Source organism: Mobula hypostoma, chromosome 20, assembly GCF_963921235.1.
Source record: "Mobula hypostoma chromosome 20, sMobHyp1.1, whole genome shotgun sequence".
Lineage (NCBI taxonomy): Eukaryota > Metazoa > Chordata > Chondrichthyes > Myliobatiformes > Myliobatidae > Mobula > Mobula hypostoma.
The window spans coordinates 38351947-38379876 of NC_086116.1; the positions used below are offsets into that span (position 1 = coordinate 38351947).

General features: G+C 39.7%; 1 protein-coding gene across 5 annotated transcripts in view; it reads left to right on the plus strand.

Annotated features, from left to right (window-relative positions):
- Window positions 1-21653, plus strand: part of usp6nl (USP6 N-terminal like) — a 239895-nt gene extending 218242 nt beyond the window's left edge. For all 5 annotated transcript variants that reach the window (XM_063072688.1, XM_063072690.1, XM_063072689.1 and 2 more), the window contains 2 exons: window positions 990-1142; window positions 18794-21653. In XM_063072688.1, coding sequence (XP_062928758.1) covers window positions 990-1142; window positions 18794-20310 — 1670 coding nt within the window. In that variant the 3' untranslated portion in view covers window positions 20311-21653. The remainder of the gene's footprint in view (window positions 1-989; window positions 1143-18793) is intronic.
- Window positions 21654-27930: the final 6277 nt, after the last annotated feature.

Consider the following 27930-nt stretch of genomic DNA (forward strand, 5'->3'; position numbering starts at 1 on the left):
CAGGCCAATATCACGACTACCAGCAGAATATTCAACTGTTGGTGGGAAATTGCAGTTGAAGTCTGTCTTGGTTTTCTTTCCCTGGGAGCTTTGTGTCACATATTCAAAAGGATCACTGAATAATGATCAGAAGCACTAGCCTATGCATAGTGTTCACTGTGAACCAGGGCATTGTTGATAGAAACTGCAGTGGCTCATCACAATTGTGCTTGAGAATGGCTTGCTGACTTCAAGCCAAAGGTCAAATCTGTGACCTACTTGGTCAAACCTTTTGCTGAAATAAGTACATTAGTTCAGTTTTCAAATACTGGAATCATCAGTAAATTTAATAGCTTGATTAATACATTATTTTCAAGGAGATTAATACATTATTTTCAAGGATTTGTTAGGCAAGCACCCGATTATGCAGTTTAGAGCTACCAAAAATGGCCCAGGTTTTAGTTCCTTGACTAAGTTGATTGATTTTGGCTATCTTGACAGAAGAATATTCTTAGGAGAACCTGGTCAGATATCTCATTCCAAGGTTTCTTCCCCATATTTTTGAACATTGCTACCTGATGATATTAAAGCAACTTTAGTATAGGTACCTTGATGATGTTTAAGTGACTTTTAGCTGTGGGACATTTGAAAATTCTTATCCTTATAATATAGGATTGAGTAAGATAGATGAATGATAATGGATTCCTGTCTCCTTGTCATCTTTGTGAGTAATCTTTTCCTCTCAGATTAAGTCGGGATATGTTCATAGTGGTGCTTTTCCCATGTTGGAGATTTTGATTTCTGTAATATAGTAAAGAAGAGCTTCTAAACAAAAGCTTGGCATTTATTACAGGTATGATAAAAGTAGAAATCAGATGTAAACAGTAATCACCTGCATATGAGAGTACATGCTTTGCTGGTGTGGTCAGACAAAAAATGGTAAATCTTTCAGATAAGGCAGGCAAATCCATTCCCTTCAAAATTGTAAGAGAAGTCTATTTGTTTTACAGAACATATGATGAAATTAGCAATGGAAGATTTGATAGAGTTTCTGCAAGAATCTCTGGCCAAGGATTTCTTCTTTGAAGATGACTTTGTTGTAGACCAGCTTCAGAATTCAATGTCTGAGCTAAAACGTAGTAAACTAGACTTGCCTCCGCCAGGTAAGTGATCCAATATAACCCTCAACATTAAACATACTGCACTTCGTTATTTTGTGGGATCATGGTGAAATTTGTGAGTCAGACAGATGTTTTAACTACAGGATGATCAGGAACGGGAGTTTAAATTCTAGGTTATTGAAGGGTCCAAAAGAAGAGGCAAAAAGGAGTTGAGATGCAAGGGACAGCAGGTGCTGGAATCTGGAGTACAAATGTAAACTGCAAATGATTGGCCGAACTTTTGGGTCATATCATCATGATGCAGGATCTCTCCTTGTAGTAATGGTTATCCTTTAGCCCCTACAGACAGATAGTTCTTACCCACTGAGTTCTTCCAGTGGTTTATGATTTTTTTGGCTTGGAAAAGGCTAAAGGAGTGTGGAGAAATTTGTTTATCAAGAAAGAAATCAGGCTTACTGTGTAGCAATTATCAATGCACAGGGTAATGATGTGGAATCTGTGTGGGTAAAAATATTGAATAGCAGAGAAAAGCAGACGGTCTGTAATTCCAAGGTGCTGCTTCACAATAAGATGAAATAAAATGGACAAAGCAACATTGTGTAAGAAAGGAACTGCAGTTATCATGAATGATTTTAATTTTCATTTGATTAGATGAACCAGACTGGCACAAGTACCATGGAAGAGAAATTTATGGCGTGTTTTAGGGATCATTTCCTAGTGCAAATGCGTCCGAGGCTGTTTGAGGTTTGAATCTGTATAACAAGTAGGTTTAGCAAAAGAGATGATTAAGGATTCCATGGGAGTATTGATTGCAATGTGGCAGATACAGTTTGAGAATAAGCGCCCTGTGTTCATTATCAATATCTTCAATTTGTATAAGGGCAATTTTATAAGTAAGGGTTTCTCTGGTGGAGTGGGCGATCTGGCTATGAGATAAGTTGGTGGATGAGCAGTGACAGACATTTAAACAATTAGTTCATGGGGGTTCAGTGGAAATTTATCCCATTTAGAAAGAGGCAACACAGGAGAAATAGGAACCAATATTATCAAAGGAGATCAAGGGAAATATTAAATCTAAGACAAACAAAATAAAAAGTTATGAAGGAGGGAGAAAATTGATGGACTTTTATGAATATATAAAAAGGAAAAGGATAGTTAAAGTAACTGTAAGACTGAAAGAGCAAGATAGCGAATTGATAGCGAAGGAATTGTGGATAAGTTAAATCAGTACTTTGCATTGTTCTTCCACAGTGGCTGCCACAGATGTTTCCGCTAGTGGAGAATCTCTAATGAGACCACATACAAGAATAGAGGAGGAACTCAGCAGGTCAGGCAGCATGGAAAGGAATAATCAGTCATTGTCTTAGCCCGAGACCTTCATCGGGATTGGAAAGAAAGGGATTAAAAGCCAGAATAAGAAGGTGGGAGAGGAGAAGGAGTACAAGTTAGAAGGTGATAGGTGAAGCGAGGTGTGTGGGAGAGGAGAGATGAAGTGAGAAGTTGGGAGGTGATAGGTGGAGAAGGTAAGAGCCTGAAGAGAGGAATCTGATTAGGAGAGGAGAGTGGACCTTGGAAGAAAGGGAGGAGGTGGGGCACGGGGGGAGGTGATAGGCAGATGAGGAAAAGAGAAGAGCTAAGAGGGTCAACTAGAGTGGGGAATTGAAGAAGAGGGAAAGGGGAGGGAATAAATATAGAAAGTTAGAGAAATCGATGTTCATGCCATTAGGTCGGAGGTTACCCAGAAGGAACATGAGATGTTGCTTCTCCAACTTGAGAGTGGCCTTATCGTTGCAGTAGAGGACACCATGAATCAACATATTGGAATAGGAGTGGGGATTCGAATTGAAATGGTTGGCCACCAGGAAATTTTGCAACAAGCTTTTTAATTCCAATCTCCCATTCCTGTGTGTCAATTCATGGCTTCCTTCACTGCCACAATGAGGGCACTTGGGTTGGAGGAACCAAACCTTGTATTCCATCTGGGACGCCTCCTTCCCGCTCTTCCCCCCCCGTCCTTTCCCCCCTTCCACGCCCCTGCCACCTCTTGCCCTCACTTCCCCCCTTGCCCTCCCTTCTTTCATTCCCCACAGTGGATTCCCTCTAACTACTTTTCTTCTTACCTGCCTATCACCTCTGTCTGGTGACCCTCTGCCTCCGTTTTTCCCATGGTCTTCATTTAATGAACTTGCACAGCAGCCACAAGAACTTTAATAATGGTAGAGCTTTGCAAGTAACTTTTTATTGGCACTCATTTTTTTTGTGAATATGTTTAAATTATTTTATATCTTTTCTGTAAATGCAATAATTATCAAGATGTGGTAATAGTTAAGCACTAAGCAGTTATTGATTTTAAGTCCAACCTAAACTGATTCTGGGAATTATACCCTTAATTGGTTGTTCAATACATACAAGGGCTAATGGCAGTTTGGAGAACTTGTATGAATTTGGTAGTCTCAATGCATGTAGAAGCCAGGTTCCTGACATAATTTTAACTCGTAACACAGTGATGAGTCTGAATTTCTATTTGGGTAAATAAGGAGTGCACCTTTTCACAGCAGCTAAGTTCCCACTTTCTTCTTCTGCTTACAAAGACAATAGTCTTTTCGTTTGGAGAACTCGAGAATATTAACCCTAGCTGTGAGATCCAGGTTCAAAATCAGTCTTCATTTAATGTGACACGAGGAAATCTGCGGATGCTGGAAATTCAAGCAACACACACAAAAAATGCTGGTGAATGCAGCAGGCCAGGCAGCATCTATAGGAAGAGGTACAGTGGACGTTTCGGGCTGGGACCCTTCATCAGGACTAACTGAAAGAAGAGATAGAGATTTGAAAGTAGGAGGGAGAGGGGGAGATCCGAAATGATAGGAGAAGACGGGAAGGGAGGGATGGATCTAAGAGCTGGAAAGTTGATTGGCAAAAGGGATACCAGGCTGGAAAAGGGAGAGGATCATGGGACGGAAGCCTGGGGGGAGAGAGAAAGGGGGAGGGGAGCCTGGAGGGTGGAGAGCAGGCAAAGACTATAGTGAGAAGGACAGAGGGAGAAAAAAGAGAGGGGAATAAAAAATATATAAAATAAATAAATAAGGGATGGGATGAAGGGGAGGAGGGGCAGTAACGGAAGTTAGAGAAGTTAATATTCATGCCATCAGGTTGGAGGCTACCCAGACGGAATATAAAGTGTTGTTCAGACCCCATCCCTTATTTATTTAATATATTCCCCCCCCCTTTTTCCTTTCTCTTTTTTCTCCCTCTGTCCTTCTCACTATACTCATCTGCTGTCCACCCTCCAGGCTCCCCTCCCCGCTTCTCTGTCTCCCCAGGCTTCCCGTCCCATGATCCTCTCCCTTCTCCAGTCTGGTAACTCTTTTGTCAATCAACTTTCCAGCTTTTAGATCCACCCCTCCCCTCCTGTCTTCTCTTATCATTTCGGATCTCCCCCTCCCCCTCCTACTTTCAAATCTCTTACTATCTCTTCTTTCAGTTAGTCCTGACGAAGGGTCCTGGCCCGAAATCCTATAGATGCTGCCTGGCCTGCTGCGTTCCTTCATTTAATGTGAATTTAATTAACACCAATTGAAATTGGAAAAAGTCTAGTAAGTTTGGTTTGTATGCCTGCCCTGCATTCATTGTCCAGCTGGATGATCTGCAGCTTCTGCAGAAACTGTCATGTTTTGTTTATTGAATAGTCTGAACGAGCGACAAGATGTTTCAGTCGTATTCATAGTTCTTCTGCTCGTTTGTAAGTTTGGGTTTCCAGTAGTGAAATGATTTTGAGAGTCTGTTGACTTGCTGATTTCACTTCATTGCTGGTATGACAGTTTGCCTTATTTGATATTGTACGGTTCCTGGGAATTCACTGGACTTGATGTTTTCCATGGAGGTGAGGGCTTCACAGTTCTACAGCAAGCCAGGTTAATGCAAATAAATTCAGAAATTTAGAGTTAAGATGCAAATATTTAGAAATAGTTATCAAGGTAAGGGATGCTATTTTGTGCCAACCAGCTGAACCACCCACAAGAATCTTATCTCAGAACATCCAACTGTTTCTTGAATGTTTCTGGAATTTCTACCTCTGCTTTCCACTTGATGGACTACTGCCCAGCTTAATCGTTGTATGGCCATATGCTTTGTTGTCATCCTTTGGTTGCTTGGGTTTTGCTTCTCTATTTCGTCTAGAGAATATAAATGTGGAGAATCCAAACAAGGTGTCAGACACGCTCCTTCCCTCCACTAGCCTGCAGGTCACCCTTGGGCAAGGTGTAGCACCTGCTTTGCCCCCCCGATCAGGGTCACGTGAAGCCATGGGAGCAGATTGTGGATGGTCGGATCAGCAGCTGGTGCATTTTACAAGTCCTGGTTATGTGACCACTGATGCCAGACAGACAATCTCTGAAGAGTATTGATAATGGCTGATGTCACCATCTTGTAAAGAAACTGCCCAGAAGAATTTAATTGCAACCCACTTCTGTAGAAAAATTTGCCAAGAACAATCATATGCAGACATCCCACCTCTCCCGGAAGTTCTGGGAGTCTCCCACATATTAATAGTGGCTTCCTGATGCCTGCAAATTATATACAATATCACAGAAATCAATTTTTTTGAGAGCGAGCGAGAGAAAGCAAGACATCCCACCTCTCCTGGAAGTTCCGGGAGTCTCCCGCAAATTGATGGTGCTACCTCCCTGAAATGAGTTTTTGCAGGGTGGGATGTCTGCATATGACACAGCATACAATGATGATGATATCCCCTAGTGCAGGGGACCCCAACCTTTTTTGCATCGCGGACCGGTTTAATATTGACAATATTCTTGTAGACCGGCCCACGCGGGGGGGGGGGGTGCTGTTGGGGGGGAGTGTTAATCACAACCGGAATATAGGTGATAAGTCAACTATAAGTGGCTAATATACTGAGTTTTGTTTCTAAAAGGGTTTGGCTAACGAATTTAATATTAAACACATCGCACATAGTTTCCTCGCATGAATATAGTGATAAATCAATCATAACTCACTTATAAGTCAATAGCATCATAACATTTTAAGTAATGTTTGGATATTAAACACACAGTGCATATTTTCCTCATATGAACATATAAAATCATTGCAACACACCAATATCGCTGAATCAATGGGAGCCCTGGGCTTGTTTCCCTGCAACAAGACGGTCCCATCGAGGGGTGATGGGTAATGACCTCACGTGCATTCAAGTTCAGCAGTGGGCGTGACAGGGAATGAGGAAAGGTGCAGCTGACTCGTATCGTTTCATATCGCCAAATCATATAGTTTCCTCGCAGCCCGGTGGTTAGGGACCACTGTTCTAGTATGTAGTTAAAATTCCTTTGACAAAGCTTTACTGAAACCATTGAGATCTCTTTCTGTTTATCATTTAAACTGGAAGTCTGAGATGTTCTTGTTTGTCCCGATAACTGTCCTCTCTGACACAAGGAATAGATTTTGTGGCCATTCCCTGTTTATACTGGGTGTTTCTTTCAAGACCAGTAAACTGTTCAACATGCAGCATGCCATAATGGACACCTCCCTACAGTTGCTCTTGCAGAACTCACTTGGAGCCTCACTACTGGAAAGTCACATGCATCTCTAGTGTTTTGTAACTAGAACTAAATGGAGTACATAGAATCCAGCTGTGTGAGCTCTGTATAATACCATCAAAAACATAAATTATAAGAAGTGAAATCGCCAATTCTTTGTAGTTTCCAATAGGCAGTCAGTGTTTCATTACTACAATATTTCTTCCAAAGTTAATTTACTCTAATAAATTATTGAAAACAGGACTCAGTAGCTACAGTGGTGGTAGAAGTTTATGAACCCTTTAGAATTTTCTCCATTTCTGCATACATATGACCTAAAATGTGATCAGATCTTCACTTAAGTCCTAAAACTAGATAAGGCGATCTCTATTAAATTAAAAAAAACAAGATTATACTTGTTCATTTATTTGAGAAAAATGATTCAATATTACATGTATTTGTTGGAAAAAGTATGTGAACTGCTAGGATTATCAGTTCATTTAAACAAGAAATTAGAGTCAGGTGTTTCAATCAATGGGATGACAATCAGGTGTGAGTGTGGGAGGCCTTGCCCTATTTAAAGAACATAAACCTGGGTCTTCACTATCAAAGTCTGATCTTCACCACATAGGTTTTTGGAAGTGTGTCATGCCTCAATCGAAGGAGATTTCTGAGAACCTCAGAAAAAAAGTTATTGATGCTCACTAGGCTGGAAAAGGATACAAATTCTTTTCTAAAGAGTTTGGGCTCCACAAATGGTGTACAAATGGAGGAAATTCAACACTGTTGTTACTCTCCCCAAGAATGGATGACCAACAAAAATCACTCCAAGAGCAAGGCGGTAATATTCCAGAAGGTCATAAAGAACCCCAGGGTAATATCTAAGGAGCTACAGGCCTCTCTTATATTGGCTATTGTCAGTGGTTTGTGAGTTTACCATCAGACAAACACTGAAGAACAAAGGTGTGCATGATAGGATTGCACAACAAAGACCATGTGGATAAGCCAGAAAGCTATTGGAAGAATGTGCTGTGGACAGATAAGTACAAAATACAATTTTTTGTCTTAAATGAGAAGCATTATGTTTGGTGAAAAGCAAACACTGCGTTCCAGTATAAGAACCTCATTCCATCTGTGAAACATGGTGGTGGTACTGTCGTGGTTTGGGCCTGCTTTGCTGCCTTGGGACCAGGACGTCTTGCCATCATTGAGGAAACTTTGAATTCAGAATTGTAGCAGAAAATTCTATAGGAAAATGTCAGGGTATCCATCCGTGAACTGAAGCTCAAGAGAAAGGGTTAGGACAACAACATCTAAACATACAAATCAGTCTACCAAAGAATGGTTAAAGCAGAAGAAATTTCACATTTTGGAATGGCCGGGTCAAAGTCCTGACCTTAATCCTAAAGAAGTGTTGTAGAAAGACCGGAAGCAAGCAGTTCATGCAAGGAAGCCCACCAAAATCCCAGAATTTAATCAGTTCTGTAAGGAAGAATGGCCTAAAATTCCTCCAAGCCAATGTGCAGGGCTGATTAACAGTTACCAGAAATGCTTGGTTGAAGTTATTGCTGTACAAGGAGGGAGGTCACAACACTTACAGAAAGTGAAGGTTCACATACTTTTTTCAACAAGTACATGTAATATTAGGTCGTTTTTCTCAATAAATAAACACAAAAGTGTAATGTTTTTTGTGTTATTTGTTTAATTTTGTTCTCTTTATATAGTTTTAGGACGTGTGAAGATTCTGATCACATTTTAAGTCATATTTATGCAGAAATAGAGAAAATTCTAAAGTAACACACACAAAATGCTGGAGGAATTCAATAGGCCAGGCAGCATCTATGAAGAAAAGTGCAGTTGACGTTTTAGGCCAACACCCTTTGGCAGGACTTTAGAAAATTCTAAAGTGTTCACAAAACTTTCTAACACCACTGTAAGTTGATTATGATAGAAGTAGAGAGCTATGCCTGAAGAGCATTTGCTTCTAAACCAACATCTGAAAATTGAGTGATATACACTTGCATTCTTCTGTTCTGCACAACAGCAATTAGACATACTTTTTTTTTTACAGCCTTTGACATAGTAGCATAGTGGTTAGTGCAATTAGTGCAATGCTTTACAGTGCCAGCTGTAAGATTGAGGTTTGATTCCCAGCACTGTTTGTGAGAATTTGGATTGTCTCCCTGTGACCGTGTGGGTTTCCTCCACTTGCTCCAGTTTCCTCCCACATTCCAAAGACATACGGTTAAGATCAGTGAGTCACGGGTATGTTATGTTGCCACCAGAAGCGTGGCGATACTTGTGAGCTGCCCAGCCTAAACTTTCTGATTTGATGTACAAATGACAAATAAAGTTCATCTTTAGCTTTAAAATCTTTCCTACAACTCTACCCTCAATTGCTTCAAAGTACAAACGTTTGTATATTGCCAGCTCTTGGATGTATTCAGTTAAAACCTTGGAATCTCTGCCTGATCTCTGCTTTGCCATGAGGACTGCAGCCATTCAAAAGTTTGCAACAAGGGAGAGTGGAGGTGTGGCATTAAATCCTGATCTTGAGAGTATCATCCAGGTGATCAAAATAAAGATTCCCATGTGGTCATATCCTTCAACCCTTAATGATTTCAAAAATAACCATTTATAGGTATATTATGTGCTGTTACTCCTGTTTGTCTTGAAACAACTGATTTCTCTTTGGTCGGGTGATATTATAGTATCATGCAGACCAATGTTATCAATGAATGCAAATCTCAAATGGCATTCAGATTTTTTCCTCCATTTGTGCTGAGGCATTTTAATAATGTGTGAATGTTTCAACTTCAATGAACCTGACACTCTAAATTGGCTTTGTTTTAATTTAATCTAATTTTTAATCCATTAAACTAATTGGCTGAGCTTGGTTTTATATGACAGCTGGCAAAAGATTATAACGTGAGGACAGTGACAGTCAAACAAAGTTGACAGTCTTCTTCCAGTGAGATGAAGAAAAGGTTAACACTTTGAGAAGATATGAATCTAAGTCTGTTCATCCAATGTAACAGGCCAATAATTAGCAATAAATGTTCCAAATGTGGAATAAAACATGCTGCTATAAGAAATGGCATACAAGATGTTTAAAAATTATATTGCCTTGAGATGTATTGGTTGTAATATAGGGATTTTGTTTGACAAAGTTAAAGAAAAAAGTAAGTGTTGTACCTGCTTGTTGATTCCAGTTTGGGATGCAATTCAATTTTCCAATATCTTAAAAAGTAATGAAAGTGAAGCGCCTATCTTTATACCTTAACAATTTCAATTTTATTTGGAATTCTAATTAGTCATTTTGACTGTACAAGCATCAGACCCACTTTGAAACTATTAGATTTTAATCATATGCTTTTTTTAACATTTAGAAAATATCTTACAAAACATACAAGTTTTGTAGTTAATATTTGGTCACGCACAGAGAAATCTTTGAATATAAATGTATCACAAGCAGTTAAGTGCTTTTCCAGTAGATGGCAGTGAAAAAGTGAGTGAGATGTTTGTCTTGTGTTCCTTCTGAACCATTAGAACTAGTTTATTGAACTGGTTTGTTGAGTAGTTTTTTTGCACTGTCAGAATGATTCACTATAGCATCACTCCAGTATGTACTCCAGGACAACAAGAAGTGCAGATTTCCTTCCCACAAGAATGTTCCTAAAGCGAGCAGCACAGTACCCTAAAACTCCAATTGTTGGGAATTGATGATTCCAAACTATCAGATTTTTTGGTCTACTGTATATTGTTCCTATTGAAATCCAAACGCACTTCTAATTCAGTTATATTGGATGTTAAATCATATTATAATAAATTTTCAAGTGAACCAGCTAATCTTAAAGGAAACTCAGGAACTGGAGCCCTGATGTTTTGGAGGGGAGTGCAGCAAGCTGTTTGCCTGTTGGATCCCTTTAATTTCTACAGCAACAATTATTATTCGTGTAAAAACGCAAACACGAGGAAATCTGCAGATGCTGGAATTTCAAGCAACACATATTAAAAATTGCTGGTGAACGCAGCAGGCCAGGCAGCATCTATAAGAAGACGTACAGCCGGACTCCAGCAATGACCATGGACACTTTCAAAGCGATTGGGCAACCACTAACTGCAACTCCAGGCTGGGTCTTCATGTGCTGCTATTGTGACTCCCGTCTCCCCTTCCCCCACCACCACTCTGCAACCCTGTCTTTCTCAGATCCCACGGTCAGCTCCTGGGCCCTCAGAGGCTCCATCTTCCTCTCACCCCAACCCTCCCCTCTCCACTGACACCACCAGCCTCCCTCCCCCTCCCCCTGATCCCACCTCATCCGTGCCGGGTCTTTACCATCCCCTCCAACCTTCAACTGTCTGAGGCAGAGCGCTGTGTCCTCAGTAAGGGCCTCACCTTTGTCCCTCCTTCGCCCACACCTCAGCGAGTTCCGCGGTCGCCATGATGCTGAACTCTTCTTCCGCCGGCTCCGTCTTCCAGCCTACTTCTTCAGCAAGGACTCTCCCACCCCCACCGATGGACCCCTTATCCTGTCTTCATCCCTCCTCCTCTTCACGGACACCCCGCTCTGGTCTTCTGCCTGCTCTGGATCTCTTTATTGCTAACTGCCGACGGGACATCAACTGTCTCGGCTTCACCACACCTTGTTCCCATTCCAACTTCACTCCTTCCGAACACTCTGCTCTCCACTCCCTCCGCACTAATCCTAACCTTTTAAAACCTGCTGATAAGGGGAGTGCTGTTGTAGTCTGGCATACTGACTTCTACCTTGCTGAGGCACAGCGACAACTTGCGGATACCTCCTCTTATTTACCCCTCGATCATGACCCCACTAAGGAGCCATTGTCTCCCACACCATCACCAACTTTATCAGCTCAGGGGATCTCCCATCCACTGCTACCAACCTTATAGTTCCCACACCCCGCACTTCCCATTTTTACCTCCTACCCAAGATCCACAAACCTGCCTGTCCAGGTAGACCCATTGCCTCAGCTTGCTTCTGCCCCACTGAACTCATTTCTGCATACCTCAACACTGTTTTATCCCCCCTTGTTCAATCCCTTCCTACCTATGTTCGTGACACTTCTCACACTCTGAATTTTTTCGATGATTTTAAGTTCCCTGGCCTCCACTGCTTTATTTTCACCATGGATGTCCAGTCCCTATATACTTGTATCCCCCACCAGGAAGGTCTCGAAGCTCTCCAGTTCTTTTTAGATTCCAGACCTAACGAGTTCCCCTCTACCACCACTCTGTTCCGTCTAGTGGAATTAGTCCTTACTCTTAATAATTTCTCCTTTGGCTCCTCCCACTTCCTCCAAACTGAAGGTGTAGCCATGGGCACCCGTATTGCTCCCAACTATGCCTGCCTTTTTATTGGCTTTGTGGAACAATCCATGTTCCAAGCCTATACTGGTATCTGTCCCCCAATTTTCCTTCACTACATCGATGACTGCAGTGGCGCTGCTTCCTGCACGCATGCTGAGCTTGTTGACTTCATTAACTTTGCCTCCAATTTTCACCCTGCCTTCAAGTTTACCTTGTCCATTTCTGACACCTCCCTCCCCTTTCTTGATATTTCTGTCTCTATCTCTGGAGACAGCTTATCTACTGATGTCTACTATAAGCTTACGGACTCTTCACAGCTACCTGGACTATTCCTCTTCTCACCCTGTCTTGCAAAAATGCCATCCCCTTCTCGCAATTCCTCCTCCTCTACCACATCTGCTCTCAGGATGAGGCTTTTCGTTCCAGGACGAAGGAGATGTTCTCCTTTTTTTAAAGAAAGAGGCTTCCCTTCCTCCACCATTAACTCTGCTCTCAAACACATCTCTCCCATTTCACGCACATCTGCTCTCACCCCATCTTCCCGCCACCCCACTAGGAATAGGGTTCCCCTTGTCCTCACCTACCACCCCACCAGCCTCCGGGTCCAACATATTATTCTCCGTAACTCCCGCTACCTCCAAAGGGATCCCGCCACTAACCACATCTTTCCCTCTGCTGCCCCTCCCCCTGCTTTCCGCAGGGATCACTCCCTACGCAACTCCCTTGTCCGTTTGTCCCCCCCATCCCTTCCCACCGATCTCCTTCACCTGTGAGTCGGGGTGATATACCGCGTCTGGTGCTCCCGATGCGGCCTTCTATGTATTGGCAAGACCCACCGCAGGCTGAACACCTATGCTCTGTCCGCCAGAGAAAACAGGATCTCCCAGTGGCCACATATTTTAATTCCATGTCCCATTCCCATTCTGATATGTCTATCCATGACCTCCTCTACTGTCAAGATGAAGCCACACTCAGGTTGGAGGAACAACACCTTATATTCTGTCTGGGTAGCCTCCAACCTGATGGCATGAACATTGACTTCTCTAGCTTCCGTTACTGCCCCACCTCCCCTTTGTATCCCATCCGTTATTTTTTTTTCTTCCCCCCTCTCCCTTTGCCCATCCTATGGGCTTCCCCCCTCCCCCTTTCTTTCTCCCTAGGCCTCCCATCCCATGATCCCCTCATATCCCTTTTGCCAATCAACTTTCCAGCTCTTGGCTCCATCCCTCCCCCTCCTGTCTTCTTCTATCATTTTGGACCTCCTCCTCCCCCCTCCCGCTTTCAAATCTCTTACTATCTCTTCTTTCAGTTAGTCCTGACGAAGGGTCTCAGCCCGAAACAACGACTGTACCTCTTCCTAGAGATGCTGCCTGGCCTGCTGCGTTCACCAGCAATTTTTACGTGAATTATTATTTATTTATTTGTTTTGGTAGATATTAGTTTATCAAAAATCAAAATGTAGGTATTGAAATCCAAAAGGTGAATACCCTGTGGTAACAAGTATTTGCATTTGTGTAGAGGTTATTGATTAAAAAAAAACCTCTGATATTTAAAATTATACTTGAAAAATCAAGGTAAGGAAGCACTAATTTTTGTATCTACAGGGTTAGCTTCCATTTTTAAATCACTGGCTTTAATCATTCGAGTACTGAGACCAGTATATTTTCTAAGGTTTTGAGATATCATACAGTCAAATCTTATAATATTTACCTTAGTTTTGTTATAATTAGAATCAAAACTAAAAATTCCACAGCATAGTATCCCAATTGAACTGTAGAATTCTTCATTATTTCTAAATGGCATTATCCTGAAGCAGAGAGTAAATTAAACCTAAGACTGATTCAGTATTATCTAGAGAAGTAAAAGTTACATGTTTTATCTTCAGGAGAAGTTGTTAGTCATAATTGAAAAGGTAATGTCTCAATCTCCTTTTTGCATAATGTTATTGCATAGCATTGGAAAATACAGGAGCTTCCATTTAATTGGGCCATTGGTTAATTGGGCCAGCCACTTATTTGGGACACCTCTTAAAGAACAAAAACTAATCAAGAAAATAGCCGTAGTTCCCTTTGTTTATTTGGGACACAATACCACTTAATTGAACAGGAGACTGTTGCCAAACGTTTCCAACTAGCGTCAGACTTGTGCACTTGTGTGGTCGTTAGACGCTACACTGCTCACAGTGAACAATTTTTAAATAGCATCAACAGTGTATGCTTGCATTATGCTATTCATTTGGGCCAACCAATGCTGAATTTAAAAGCAGTGATTTTTGACACTACTTCATGCAGGAAGGCAAAAAAGGCAGTCCATTATCTGCACTATGTGTCTGCATTGATTTTGTTAATTTGCACTCAATCAAAAGAACATAGCAGCATGCACTGTATGAAATTCTCCATCAGTAACTATCATGAACTAATACCCAGTTTTATAGTACTTAAGTAATATTATTAGTGTTCAATTTGTTCTGTATTTCAGTTAAATTCATAATTTGTTACTCAGTTTAATGTAGTTTGTCTTTTTTAAACTATTTCCATGAAACTTTGGCGAATTGGGGCAGCCACTTAATTGGTTCAGAAAGTACTGGTCCTGATGTGTCCCAATTAACCAGAATCCACTGTATTCCAATTTTTCAAACCAGTTCTAAATATAATGAGTTTCAGACACTGAAATCATGATACGCGTCAGCAGTAGAGTGCTCTCTCTGGGTTGCTGTTACCTTTTTTGCATTCTTCTCTTACACATTTTTAAATCTGTGGACTATGTTGTTACTGAACATTGCATTAGCATTGTTGAGTGGGTTGATCTTTCTGGCAATCCCAATTGCTGCTGAGCAGGGAAAACCAAAGGAGAAGGTCGCAAAAGAGTTTTTGTTTCAATTGTTTGCTACAGTCAGATGCAAGAATTAATTTTGAATAATAAATGAATATGAATGTTGTTTTGAAATCCACACATACTTTAATAATTACAATTTTCAGAGTAGTTATCAGTTGATATGAATCTATGTTTTAAGATGTTCCTGTTGTTCCAAATTAGTTTTTATATTTGTAGGTTTTGAAGCAAAAAAAATTTTAATTAATATTGGAAAAAATGTATAAACTCATGTTGATCACATGAAGCTAGACTAGACTTTTTCCCTTCTGTGTGCTTCTGCTTGTTGTCATTGAACATATAAATGTTCTTTAGCTTCAAGAATTATTGGCTTTCTGTCGCTGGCTTTTTTGTACTCTGTTTCTTGTGTTTCCCCATCGACTTCATGGATTACTCAGGAGAAAAGCAAAGTATTTGTGTGACACAATCCCTTAATTGGAAATGTCAGCATTCCAAGTAGTGATCGACAGTTTTGGCTTTGTGGCTTCTGTGGCTATCTGGCTCTTAACTTTGAGTTTTGTAAGTACCAAGGCCCATCATCAATTAGAAGATGCATGGTTCTGAATTTTGTAACAGGCTTCAAGTGTAAAATACATAGAATGGTAGAAACCTTTGTTATCTCTTTTAAGTAACCATTTTAATAAAACATATTTAATCAAAACAACTTTAACTATTAAGTAAATCATAGGCAAAATAATTTTTCCTTATCATTCACGCAACCTTCTTCAAAGAGTGATGCCAGTTATTTAACTTGCGTGCCTGTTATTAATCCAGTTTTCTTAGAAAATAACTCAATTATAGCAATTTAAATGTTTCAGGTAGTTTTATGATTAAAAAAAACAGATCCTAATATAATGGGAGAAGTAGACAGGAATCATTGTTGTTGAATTGGAAAATGCTTTAAGGGTTTTTGTAGGGAAGTCACGCATAAGATATTTTAACCTACTGTTTAGAGTAAGGCAGTATCTAGTGCATCAATGATCACTGTAAAAAACTTTGAAGTGAGGCTTTGGAGCTCTTGTGGTATCATCACTCTGAGTCAGTCTATACGAGAAGTGTTTTTAAGTGCAACACTGTTGTATTCAGTTCTCGTTTATTTTTCTGGTTTCCAACTGCTGTCTACCTTGGTAGTCAGACTGAAATGAGGATCTTGCTGTGTCGGTAAAAGTTAATATTCTGGTTTAAACAAGAGCACTAATGCACTGCGTTGATTCACTTCACTTCTCAGCAGCTCATTAGTCAAGCATCCTAATTAATTTTTATATCTTGATGTTGCACGTCCAGATTTTCTAATTTTATATTACCTTGTGATAATTTTGCATTAGGTGTGGTTATACGTTCATTAATAAAGTTTTTGTTCTGATATTTTCATGGTAAAAAGATGTCATATTGGGAAACAAAAATCTCATGAAACGCTACTATGGAAATGGCCTTAAGGTGTGTAGCAATAAATACAAGTTTTGCTTTGAAAGTTTTACAAATACAAAATAAATTGTCTGGGATAGCTTTTCATAAAATGGATTACTTGGAACAGTGGCTGATTATTAGCCATGCCCTACACCAGTCCTACACCAGCATATTCCATGTATTGACACTGAGATAGGTGAGCAGTTAAAAAAAATAAAAACCATCGAAGCTGCAAATCTAAAACCAATATGGGAGATGCCATAAATACTTAGCAGATCAGTCTGCATCTGAGGGAAGAGAAACAATTAATGTTTCAGATTAAAGATCCTTTGTCAGAACTGGGAACGAGAGAATAGAGACATTTTTTTAAGCTGCAATGAAGTTAGGTAGAGGACGATATAACAAATAGGGTAAAACCAGATGATCATGGTGGGATGAACTGTAAACAAGCTAATCCGATCAATGAGTGATTGGGCATGTTTACAGAGTGACAGAGAGAAAAATAAATATGGGAGGTGCAGAATACAGAGCATGTAGACATGGCCAGCAGTTCAGGGTGGGCAGGATTTTAAGTTCCAGAGAGAAAGAAAAAAAAACTGAGTTAGTATCACAGATGGATTACTAATCTATTTGATCAGTTTCCAACTATGATGTTGGATCAGCTTGTCTTTCCCCAAACCCCATCTTTTTTCTGTTTTTATTTAATTTATCCAGTGCTATAATAATTGATGATTGTCATCTGAGATGCTGGAGAATTTCAGTCCTCCAACCCGAATTTCCCAGAGCCAGTTTCATCCTGCATCTTTGATAGCATCATTCTTGATTAGGTGCCAATCTCGATAGAGTCTTAACCAGATGCCCTTGTACTGAAGTGAATGCGCTAAAACTGATACATCTATACAAATTACCTCTTGTATTGCAGCTGTTTGGGTGGTGGAAAATTTGTCCTTATGGAATTCTCAAATCACTACCCAAAAATTTGAGATGCAGAATAAAATTCACTCTTAGAATTTATGTGGAAAAATATAAAGAAAGATGGACAACATTAATTGTTTTAACTTGCATTTTTTAAAATCATGTACAGATTGTGATATGGGCTGTTTTCTGAGAATCCAACCCCCACCACCCTTGTATGTGGTCACCTTAGTCAGTCAGTGGGGGCCGTCCCGAATCCGGGGTTGGCGGCTATGCACCTCCATCTTCTTGCGACAGCACCAAGTACAGCCTCTCCTCCAGTTTGTTCTCGCTGGCCACCTCGGCACCACCCACCGCCGCCCCGCCGAACTTGAGCCCGAGGCAAGTTCAGCCCTTCCTTGGGCAGGTCCGGGCACATGGTGCAGCACCCAAGTTCATCATGTCTCTTCTAACTAGGTGCATAGCATACGATTCGTAGATACGTGGTGAGGCTTTAATCTCTTCCATGGAAGATGGCCGTTGGCTCACAAGGAGCTCATCCGCCCTTTGTCAGGTCTTGTTTTTTAGTCCTGCTGGGTGTCCTCACACCCTCCTCACCAGACTAAGTCCGGTGGGGGAGCCGGCCCAAGTCGCCGACCACTCAACCACAGCCCCCAGCCAAGCGCCAGGCGCCCGCCCCCTGCCAAATCTTTCCGCGCGTTGGGCGCCCAACCAAAAACCATGGTCGAGCAGCCAGTGACCAAACCAGTCACCTTAACTTCATGCTAACTTGGTCTTTATTGCTTTATTTACTGGAGACACATTTTAATTGATTTTGTCCTGTGTTTTAATTAATCAATGCTTTAAAATAAAAGTTACCAATATACAATTTATTTTACTCTTGACTTGCACACCTGGTCTTTGGAATATTGGAACAGGGATAGGATCTTCGTTTGTGTTAATTTATTTTTGTTGATTGCTATACCAAGACATGGATTTCATTTAAAGCACCTGTTAACTGTGACTAAACCAACACAGCAAATAACGAAAACTTCTGGGCTTTTAATACTCAATATAATAGCAACGTAATGTTATTCACCAAGGAATCTGGTGAACTTACAGCATCATTTGTGCATAATGTGCTTTTGTTGTCAAAGGGCAACATATTATTCTTGTTGCCAAGACAATGCCTTAAGCTGAAGTAAGCTGCCCTGTAAACTTGATGAGAGTATTTTGAAGGTTAGTTTCTGATCTATATCGAGATGATTCTGCACCTGAAATAGTTGTCCCAAGCTATGACCTCTCGTGTTCATATTTTAAAGTGTGCAACCTTGTAATTTATGATAAATTAATGATTGAAACACTGTATAAAATAGTTGACATTGAGGTGTTACCAAACATGTTGGAAACATTGAAGTAACTACTTAAGGTATCACTCTACTTTCTCAACCTGTCACAGACCATTCTCACAGGAACAACTTTGGAGGTTCATTATTGAGAAAGTCACAAAGAATTGGAAAATATTTACTGTTGTATCTGCTTTTTGTTATCAGTTTTATATATTTCTTATCTGGATTGCCTGCTTGTAAAGAAATAATATTCATCTGTATGAAATGGATGAGTCAATGTAACAATACTTTTCTATACCAATTCATTTTCAGGTAAACCTGAAGAATTTCCACAAAAATCACTTGGCCAACTGCCTGTTGAGTGCCATGAGCCACCGGTTCTCAATCATATGACCAATGGCCAGAATAATGTAATTAAAGGAGGACCAACAGCTTCAAGGAGAAAAGATAAAAAGGTGTCACCAGAGAAACACCAGGAGAAACAGCCTGATATCAGGCCCAAGAAAAGCTCTTTGGAAAAGCCAACTGTGAAATCCCAAAAGACAGGGTTTGTGGAAAACCAAGGAGGCAAGGTGAAAGTCTTGCCAGACCTTGATGTGCGAAAGCAGCATGGGCTGCCATCACAGCGTGTACTGACACATGGCAATCCCAAACAGCTTAACAATGCCACAGCCAACCAGAACTCAAACGCAAATCCAAGTGGCAGAAAGGAGTTTGCACCAAAGTGGAACAAACCTTCAGGTCAGAAAATCTCAGAAGCAATTTCCAAACATTCTGCCGATGGCAGCAGGGGCAGAACTGGAAGCTACAATGCACCAAGTTCCCATTCCAGTCCAGAGGAGATGGACGTGTTTTTAGGCAGGACAAAGGGACTGATTATTAAAGTTGATGAGACAAAGAGAGACTCAAATGCTTCGGAATATGACAATGTTCCTGGAGTTAATCATGAATATGAGATATGTGCTGAGGAAATGATAGAAAATAGGGAATTGAATATCACACAAAATAATACATTCTCTAAAGCAGCTACATTGAAAAATGCAAGTCCCTCAAAGATGTCGTCTGCACAGTTTCCACACAAGGCAATCAGTGCCAGTGCAGGTTCCCAAGCACGACCTGCACGGACTCATTCTGCATCAGTAAGTTCTAACCAAAGGTCTACAGTAAAGCGACAGCCCTCTTCTCCACCTTCCTACAGTAGTCCTCCTGAGTATCATGGTAACCTCCCTCAGTACTCACCAACCAGACCTAAAGACATGCCTGCATTGTCACAGTACAGTTACAATATGTCTGGAGGCCGGCCTAGTCATGACAATCGGCCATATGTTACAAAGGTAGCACATATGCCAAACTATGAAGAGGCTAGTATGAACTCCCGCACCATTGGTCGTCAGTTTTCTAACGCTTCACAGCCTTTCAGAACTACAATACACACTTTAGATCGCAGTGGACAATATGATTTAATAAACAAAAATTACATAAGGCATCCTGTTCCATATGAAGGTGCACAGCAGCGTTCACCGGAATATCAACACAATTACAAAAAACGGCAAGAGCAATATGAATGGCAGTGGAGCCAGGAAACTGATATAAGGTCCAGAGGAAATATGCAGAGATCACCAAGTTTCCGTAATGCACAACAGACTCCCATCCCTGAATTTAACTACCCAGGTGTTCCTGTAACTGGCAGCAATATCTATAAAACTACATCGCCATATTCTGATGCATATGTACAAACACAATATCCGCATTCAAGTCCGTATGGCCCCCAGCATTATGGAAATCCTCAGACTGATAGAAGAACCATCCCAGAATCAGTATTGCTTTAAGATGTATGCCTTCTTTTAAAAAATGATGTGAAGAACATTCGTGAAATTTTAAAATGTCCACTGTATTAAAAACAAACTTTTAAAATGACCACTGTATTATAAAAAGGCCGCTTATAATTTTGTCTGAAGCATTTGGGAAAAGTTCCTAAAAATATACACATGGTATTTTGTTACTGAAACTTACAAGATCAGGAAACCACTTGAAATTGAAAACCAGCCCAATTTTTAGAGTTGTTGTGTTTGTGTTTATATTTTAGTATTGGGAGCAATGAGATTTGAACACAGTCCTATACCAAATTGAACCAAACGCCTCAGTAATTTACCACAAATTTCTTGAAAATTTTTTTGAACAGTCGGTCGATATTCTGCCTTTCTCTCATTATGTAGGTTGATTCTGGTTGTTGCTGTGTAGCCATGATGTGACAATTTTAAAGGTTAATTTTATAATATCTTTGGCAGATTCTGGACTAAAATCTCAGAGTATTATAATCTTTCCCAGGTCACTATTCTGATATCTTACTCAGTAACTTTTTTAAAAAAAAAGATAATTGGGCTGTATTTCCCTTGAAACAAAATTGGCTAGGTTTATAGAATACTAGCGTCAAACCTAACTGCATGCTTTCTTCCTAGACTTAAACATGTAAATTGAAGAAGGCAGATAGATCAGTGCTATCACACTTGTGTTACATTAGTAGGAATAAAATACTAAAATTAGGTTATTGAAGTACAACAAAAGTGAATATTGTCTAATATTAGTACACATTTGTTTTTCCTTCATATTTAACAATACCAAGGTGAATCATGGTAGATAATTTGCAGAAAAAATAGATTAATCTTTTACCTTTTACTCTGTCAATTACAACAGTTTGCAGCTGAATATATTCATAGGAATTATTGATCCTTCAGTTTTTTCAACAGATTAAATAGTAGAAACAGTGCTGGAATTGCAAACTCCTTGATTATGAATAACACGTTATGTTGGTTAAAAGTCATGGTGTTTGAGCTGGGATAAGGTGGGTGTTGGACCAGTTTGCTTTGTGGTTTTGTCATGAGATTTTGGCCTTTGTTTTAATGGCATGGCTAAGTAGCTAATATATCCCAAAATGAAAATGCTATTTTGACTTTTTTATGGTTTCAGATAGAAATGAACAGGAACAAATGCTTCAGTATACACTTCTGATTGTAGCTGGAGTCATTTAGATTTTAAAACATGTCAGCAGAGTAGAAAACACTGGTGAAAACATTTAAAATAACTTAAAACACTGATTCAAACATATTACAACTGGCATTGATTACATGTAAGTGGAACAACACTATTGTCTGTATATGTGTGTAATATATTTTATATATATATATATATATACTTCAAATGTGCAGACTAAATTATCAATATATTAGATACATTCTGACTTGAATAAATTGCAAGTTAATTTCTAACTCTTTGCTTGAAGGAATCGCAGAAAAAATAATATTGTTTAGATATGTAATTATTTACCATAATTCTTAAAGTCTTAATTCTGAGTCTTTAATATGGACACTCGCTGTATTGTATAAATGATAGGGAACCTGCTAGCTGAAATATATGCATCAACAATGGTAAATACAGTAGAATTTATATATTTACACTATTTTCTTAAGTCATCTACATCAGTTTTATAGCTGTATTCTATTTTGATGCAACTGTACTTTTTTAATGTACAAAAAATGATTTGATCATGTTTGCTTTCCTGTGTTTTACTATTCTTTCTGTAATACCTATTCCTTTTGACGGCTAGCCAACTCAATAAAGAGCACTAAGTTTGCCCAGGGCTACCAGCCCTGTTCCCATTGACAGCACCTCTTTCCTCTTTTAGATCCCACAGCATGTGGCGCCGTGATGCCTGAACACTGGATACATCAACGGTATCTCCAGCTATTCGGGCTACTTCTGGCTGCCAACATTGCTGCTGACACTGCTCCTGGCAAACATATGCTGGTGAAGGCATGCAGAGGGCTGATCAATCTGGAGGAGGCTATGCATGAAAAGTTAGACAATTTCTTACTTGGAATGAGTGGACAAAATTACAGAGGCTGAGTAGAAGTATGAGTCTATTTAAGTGAGGAAAACAATCTTCATTAAATTTGTGATGAGGAGCAAAGAAAGTCCAAATGTACCATTCAGTGGAAGCTACAGCACAGGTACAAAATTGATTAAGAATAATGGTACGGGCAGCATGGTAGTGTAATATTTAACATATTCACAACCACCAATCAGTGTTTGATTTCCGCTGCTGTCTGTAAAACGTTCTCCCCATGACTGCATAGGTTTTTTTTTCCAGGTGCTCCGGTTTTCTCCCACATTCCAAAGATGTACGTTAGGCTGAGGTTGGTAAGTTGTGTCACTTGCAGGCTGCCCCCAGCAAAATCCTTGCTGGTTTGATTTGACACAAATGACGCATTTCACTGGATGCTTTGATGTACATGTGACAAATAAAGCTAATCTCTGTATCTCTCATCTCTTTAATGCTCTATGTATTGATACTGGTTTATTATTGTTACATGTACCAAGATACATTGAAAACCTTGTCTTGCATACTGTTTCTATAGATCAAGTCATTACACAGTGCATTGAGGTAGAATAATGGAATTTTTATTATTTATTTTTTATGGTAAGGGCATCACCATTGAGGCACACTCATCTGTCTCAGAGTAGGTGATGTGAGACATCTCAATCTACTTTGGACCTCCTGGTGCAGGTACTGTCACAGTACTGCTAGATAGGGACTTAAACCAGTGATGATGAAGGGATGCTCATCCACTTCCAAGTCAGGAAGGTGTGCATAGGAGGTTCCCATGGGGCACAGTCCTTGCTTTTAATAGTAAGTTGATTCATAAATGTAAGGGGATGAAAAGGGTGAAAATAGAAACAAAACAGCTGATGCTGGAAATCTAAAATAAAACAAAATACTAGAAAAAGTTTAACAGGCCAAGCTGAATGGCTTTCAGCAAGGTTGCAAATGACATGGAAGTCTTCCGGCTGAGAGGTGAAAACTAGCAAATAGATTTCAATGATCAGGTTTATTATTACTGACATGTGTTGTGAAATTTCTTGTTTTGTGGCAGCAGTATAGTTCAATACGTTAAAAGAATTACTCAAGTTACAATAAGAAATATATAAAAGACTAAATAGTGCAAAAAAGCAAAATACATAGCATTAATGGACCATTCAGAAATCTGATGGCAGAAGTTAAGAAGCTGTTTTTTTCTAATGTTGAGTGTGCATCTAAGCTCCTGTACCCACCTCCTTAGTAATAAGAAGGGGGCATGTCCTGGATAATAAGCATCCTTTATGATGGAGGCCACCTTAATGCACAGCCTTTTGAAGAATGCTCTCGATGGTAGGGAGACTGTGCTGAATGTGTCTACAATCCTTTGCAGTCTCTTTTGATCCTGTATATTGGAGCCTCTATACCAAGCAGCAAAGTAATCAGTCAGAATGTTCTCCATAGTACATCTATAGAAATTTGCTCGAGCAATGTAAGGTGATACAGGGTAAAAAGACTTAATAACTTCTCTTCATCCACCAGCTTAATATCCACAGGTCGTTTACTTATAAATTTGGCTTTGTATTACTGAAAGTGGTGATAAATATAGAATGCTCCCCTAGAGCCCTTCTGGTGAATCCTAAAGATAAACTTTAATTCATTCCTTATGATGGTAAGTAGTGAAATGTTATTTGTCAATCTCCAGCCAGAGGCATCATCAGGGTCAAGAATTCTGGAAGTCTGGAACCTGGGGTAAGTCTGTACCAGAGTTAGAGTCTGGAGAGTAACCAAGCTGCCCAGAGTGCTTACACATCTAAGCTTGATTTGGCAACTAAAACAGGCTGAAGCTTCGATAGAAATTAAATCTATAGAGTGGTTGATAGTTAAATGCCTTTGCAGTTTTTAGTATCAGAATCGGGCTTATTATCACTGACATAAGTCATGAAATATGTTTTGTGGCAGCAATATAGTGCAAAGCATAAAAATTAAGTTACAAAAAATGCAGAAAATGAATAACAAGTGTTCATGGGTTAATGGATCACTGAGAAATCTGATTGTGGATGGGAAGAAGCTGTTTTTAAAATATTGAGTCCTGTCAAGGTAAATTTATTATCAAAATACGTAAATGTCACCATATACTATCTTGAAATGCATTTTCTTGCAGATATTTACAGGAAAATAAAGAAATACAATATAATTTATGAAAACTATACATAAAGACTGACAAATAACAAATGTGCAAAAGAAAAACTGCAAGTAAAAAAATTAGCTAGATAATACTGAGAACATGAGTTGTAGAATCCTTAAAACTGGGTCTGTAGTTTGTGGAGTCAATTTAGCATTGAGATGAGTGAAGTTATCCATGCTGGTTCAGGAGCATGTGTCTTCAGACTCCTATACCTTCTCCCTGAGGGTAGTAATGCAAAGAGGACATGACCTAGATGATGAAATCTTCAATGGTGGGTGCTGCTTCCTTGAGGCACTACCTTTTAAGGATATTCTGAATGGTGGGGATCTGAATCGACAACACTCTATGGAGTGACATTCTGACTGGTTGCATCATGGCCTGATATGGAGCCTCTTTCAATCCTGTGCTTTGGAGGCTCCATATCAGGCCATGATGCAACCAGTCAGAATGTCATTCCCAGCCTCAGTGGTATCCGTGGTTTCTGTAACCTACAGGAAGTTGTGCCTCTTTCCCTCATGACTAATGACACCATAAATGAGTGAAGTCTGGAGAAAATGGAGGAATGAGGTTCTTGGGCAGTATGTTGACAAATGCAGGTGAATAAAAATGTGCCTATCTTTATCAGCCACCAGAATCAAGGACAGCTTCTATCCCACTGTTATCAAACTCATCAATGGACCTTTTGTATGATAAGATGGACTCGTGGCCTCAGAATCTATCTCATTATGGTCTTGCACTTTATTGTTTACCTGCACTGAATTTTTCAGTAGCTTTTACACTTTGTTCTGTGTTGTTGTCATTTTACTTTATTCTGGCTAAATGCACTGTGTAACGATTTAATCTGTATAAACAATATGCAAGACAAGCTATTCACTGTATCGTGCTACATGTGATAATATAACTTGCACATAACTTGTTCGTTATGTGCTATGTTGTATGAAGTGGATGATCATGGTCTTTTCATGACCATGGTAAATTTTTCTGCAGAAGTGGTTTGCCATTGTCTTCCTCTGAGCAATGTCTTTACAAGATGGATGACCACAGCCATTATCAATACTCTTCAGGGATTGTCTGCCTGGTGTCAGCGGTTGCATAACCAGGACTTGTGATATGTACCTGCTGCTCTTTAGGTCATTACCTGGTCCTATGGCTTCACATGGCCCTGATCGGGGTGGTACACCTTGCCCAAGGATGACCTGCAGGCTAGTGTTGGCAGAAACGTATCTACACCCTGCCACCCATAATATACCAATACCATAATATACCATAAAATATAAGGGTAGGGGCTACTAGAATTGTCAACAACACTAGTTATGCCTCCACTTAACTACTGAGTACAGTTCTGGACACCACATCATCGGAAAGATCAAATTGCATCTCATTTGATGATCTTCCCTATGATGTATAGACAATAGGTGCAGGAGTAGGTCATTTGGCCCTTCGAGCCAGCACCGCCATTCACTGTGATCATGGCTGATCATCCACAATTAGTACCCTGTTCCTGCCTTCTCCCCATAGCCCTTGACTCCACTATCTTTAAGAGCTCTATCTAACTCTTTCTTGAAAGAATCCAGAGAATTGGCCTCCACTGCCTTCTGTGCAGAGTGTGAGATTCAAGAACCTCTTGCTGTGCCTGAAAAAAACCTTATTATGAGTAAAGTGGATAGGTTCAGGTTGCTCTTTATTATACCGAGGAGCTTCATGGTCATATTCATTGAGGTGTATAAGATCAAAAAGGTGCTAAATGAGAGGTGCATTTCCCTTTAGAGGTCAAAAAGAAGATACTGCTTAATTAGAGAAACCACTCTGTTCACCAGGATGTTGCTTGGATTGAAGGGCTTTTGTTGTATGAAGAGATTTGATAGGCTGGGTTTCTTTTCCCTGTACCAAAGGATGCTGAGGGGTGACCTGATGAATGTATATAAGATTATAACAGACACAGATTGGGCAGATAGATTATTCTTTACCCACGGCAGGATTGTTAAAACAAGAGGGCATATTTTCATGGTGGAAAGTTTTTAATAGAGAAAGTGGTTGATATCTCGAATGCATCGCCAGAGGAGGTTGTAGAGGCAAATATAATCACAGCATTTAAGAGACATCCCTCCAGGTACTTAAATAGCGAGGCATGGATCGATCGCAGGTGTTTCTTCCATCAGAAAAAAAACCCACCCTGTTCACTGATCACTATTTCTGTTTCACAAGTCAGTTTTAAGATGTAAAGCTTGTGTAAACCTTTTACTCATACTTTTTAGTCCTAAGGTTGAGAGTTCAGGTCCCTCGATATCTGGGTACTGATATAAACTGCTGCAGTCCCAAGTTGCCTGCTCAACTTTCAAGCAATTTATAGTGCACCCATAGTTCGAAGTATATTTATTTTTGAGGTACGTATATATCACCATATACTACTTTGAGATTCATTTTCTGCAGACATTCACAGTAGAGCAAAGAAATAATAGAATCGTTGAAAATCTACACACAAAGACTGACAAACAATTGCAAAAAAAGACAAAGAACCCAAGCAATGTTGGAGAGAGTTTTGTCTTTATGTTTTGGTATACAGGTTTTATGTACCTGTACAGCACCAAAGGAAATAAAATAAAAACATTTAAAACGTGTCTAAGGCTATAAAATGCAAAACAGATCAAGTTCGTTTACTGGTATTCAACTATACAGATGTATACGTCTAAGCGAAACTTCTTTCCTCTGGGTTGAAGGTGCAAAGCACAGTACGTATACTCACATCCAGCACATACAGTGGCAAAATAATATCAGCACAAACCCCTGAGGACTGACAGGTTGGCATAAATGGTTAGTTATTAAGCATTTAATAGGTGTGAGCCATGGCGTTGATGTACTTCCAAAGATACAGGCTTAAATCGTTCCTCAGAATTATGAAGAATTACCCATATTCACTGTGGTTAATTCGAAATGGCTAAATTTGGCACAGGATTCCTAACAATGAACTTTGAATGCTGTGTAAGATTAACCGCGAGTCCTATATCGCTTTGGCCAGTATACGCAGTTGATAGCAGGGATAGGCGATTCAGCTGAACAAAACTGAGATATGGCTTTCAAAATCTAAGTGAAGCAAAAGAAAATTACTTGCACACTTTTAGGTTCAAGTGGTGTTACTAATCAAACACGTGTTCGTAATTTATTTAACACTTCCCTGTGTTGCCAGGTGCAGCTAAGACGTTACTTTTCTGATTATGAAAATAAATTGGACCATTTTCTCTGAGCTTGGTTTCATTCAAATAAGACACGAATTGACATGATCATTTAAAATGCATATGGATTGATATTATGCTAAATTGGTTGGTTGTGAAAGAATAAAATCTTTATGCCTCCTAGGGTTTACTTTTTATAATAATAAAGCAGAACAAGTTAACATATTTTCTTTGTTTT